This window comes from Morus notabilis, unplaced genomic scaffold, assembly GCF_000414095.1.
Source record: "Morus notabilis unplaced genomic scaffold, ASM41409v2 Scaffold1681, whole genome shotgun sequence".
NCBI lineage: Eukaryota > Viridiplantae > Streptophyta > Magnoliopsida > Rosales > Moraceae > Morus > Morus notabilis.
Window position 1 is genome coordinate 69,278 of NW_010357594.1, and position 1,503 is coordinate 70,780.

A 1,503-nucleotide genomic window follows, 5' to 3' on the forward strand; every position below is an offset into this window, starting at 1 on the left:
ATATATATATATATTAAGAAAAGATTATTCTTGGTTTTGAAACGTGTACCTTAAGACAGCCTCTAAATACACGAATATAAACAGAAGATATGTCAAAGAAAGGAAAGGAGTATAAAAATAATGTCAAGAATAGGAACTGATAGGATAAGAGCAGGACACCTCTTTGTCACTGACAAGTGATTCATCTCCCATAACTATACATACCACACGCCTAATTTCGCGGGTCAGCTTGATGAAGTGCAACCAGTCATCATAAACAAACGGATCGTAAATTTCTAAACTCGGAAACTCAGCCACAAGTAACTTGTGGCACATGATCGTTGATTCTAATGAACTCTGTGAAAAGACATTGTTGTGCAGGCAACGGATTAAACAAGCGAAAAAAAGGAGGGAGAAAAAAGGGGGGCAAACATATCTTAGAGATGTTTATACAAAGAGATCACTGAAATATCGGACCATATATGCCTTGAGTAACTAGTACATCAGGTTCGATTTGGGTTTCTGCAACAAAGTATATTTCATTTTAACTTTGGATTGAAATATTAACTCAATTTTACTTTATTTGTTCCATCCACAATCCAAAGTTTCTGTCGTGAACCAGCAGACAAGAATAGACTCCTCACCTCTTTATTGAATTTCCGACTGCTATCAACCATCTTAGATGCAGCACCATGCACTCCAATGCGGACCTAAAACAATGACACGGATTTGGTAAATCTTCAAAAGTCCTCAATCATATCTAAATTCTCAGATGTAACATAAACTGCAAGTTAAACTTACTTTGCCTTTGCATTTATGATTAACAATTTCCGTTTTCAGCAAGTACAAACAGTCCTGTATATCCTAAATTCACAAAGAAAAAAGAAAGTGTAAATAAGCTGGTGAATTAAACTAATAATAATAATAATAATAATAACCATAAAGAGGGTTTTTGTTTTGGGAAGGTGGGGGGATATATCAAAAGATAGAAACGGCACAAATAGGAGCCAGAATCATATCAAGTAAATAACCTGAATATTAAAGTTACCCTTATCATTTTTCTCCAAAGTAAGCTCCTTGAAAGAAAAAAAAAAAAAAAATCTAAAGTAAGCAAGCAACTCTAAAAACATGAATTATCTACAATGTAACATCCATTTAAAAGAAAGTTAAAGAACCTTCAAACAGCAGTCATCTAAATGCTTATTTATCGAAATGGCCAAGGTGAGAAAGATATACAACAATCTAAAAGACTCAAAGAAAATGTAGACGGAAAAAAATTAATAGGAAACTCCACCAGCCAAAGTGAGGAATATCTCGGAGCAATATATCTCAATAACCAAATATTGAACCTCTTGTGTACCTACCATGTCAATCAACAAATGCACTAACACACAAAATTTTAAAAGGCAGAATCAAGCCTCGAGGTGTTTTTCCTTTGTGAGATGCCAATAAAAAATTAAAAATAATATGAATAGTAATCAAAATTAAAATAATACTCATGATAACCATACCAAAAAAAAAAAA

General features: G+C 33.1%; 1 protein-coding gene across 1 annotated transcript in view; it reads right to left on the bottom strand.

Moving 5' to 3' along the window:
• The window catches only part of LOC21385664 (enolase), a gene marked incomplete at its 5' end in the record, with an annotated part of 3,302 nt that extends 2,247 nt beyond the window's left edge, over positions 1-1,055 (bottom strand). Inside the window, 3 exons of the mRNA XM_024172210.1 lie at positions 624-689; positions 781-843; positions 1,011-1,055. Of these exons, the coding sequence (XP_024027978.1) occupies positions 624-689; positions 781-843; positions 1,011-1,055 (174 nt within the window). The remainder of the gene's footprint in view (positions 1-623; positions 690-780; positions 844-1,010) is intronic.
• Positions 1,056-1,503: the final 448 nt, after the last annotated feature.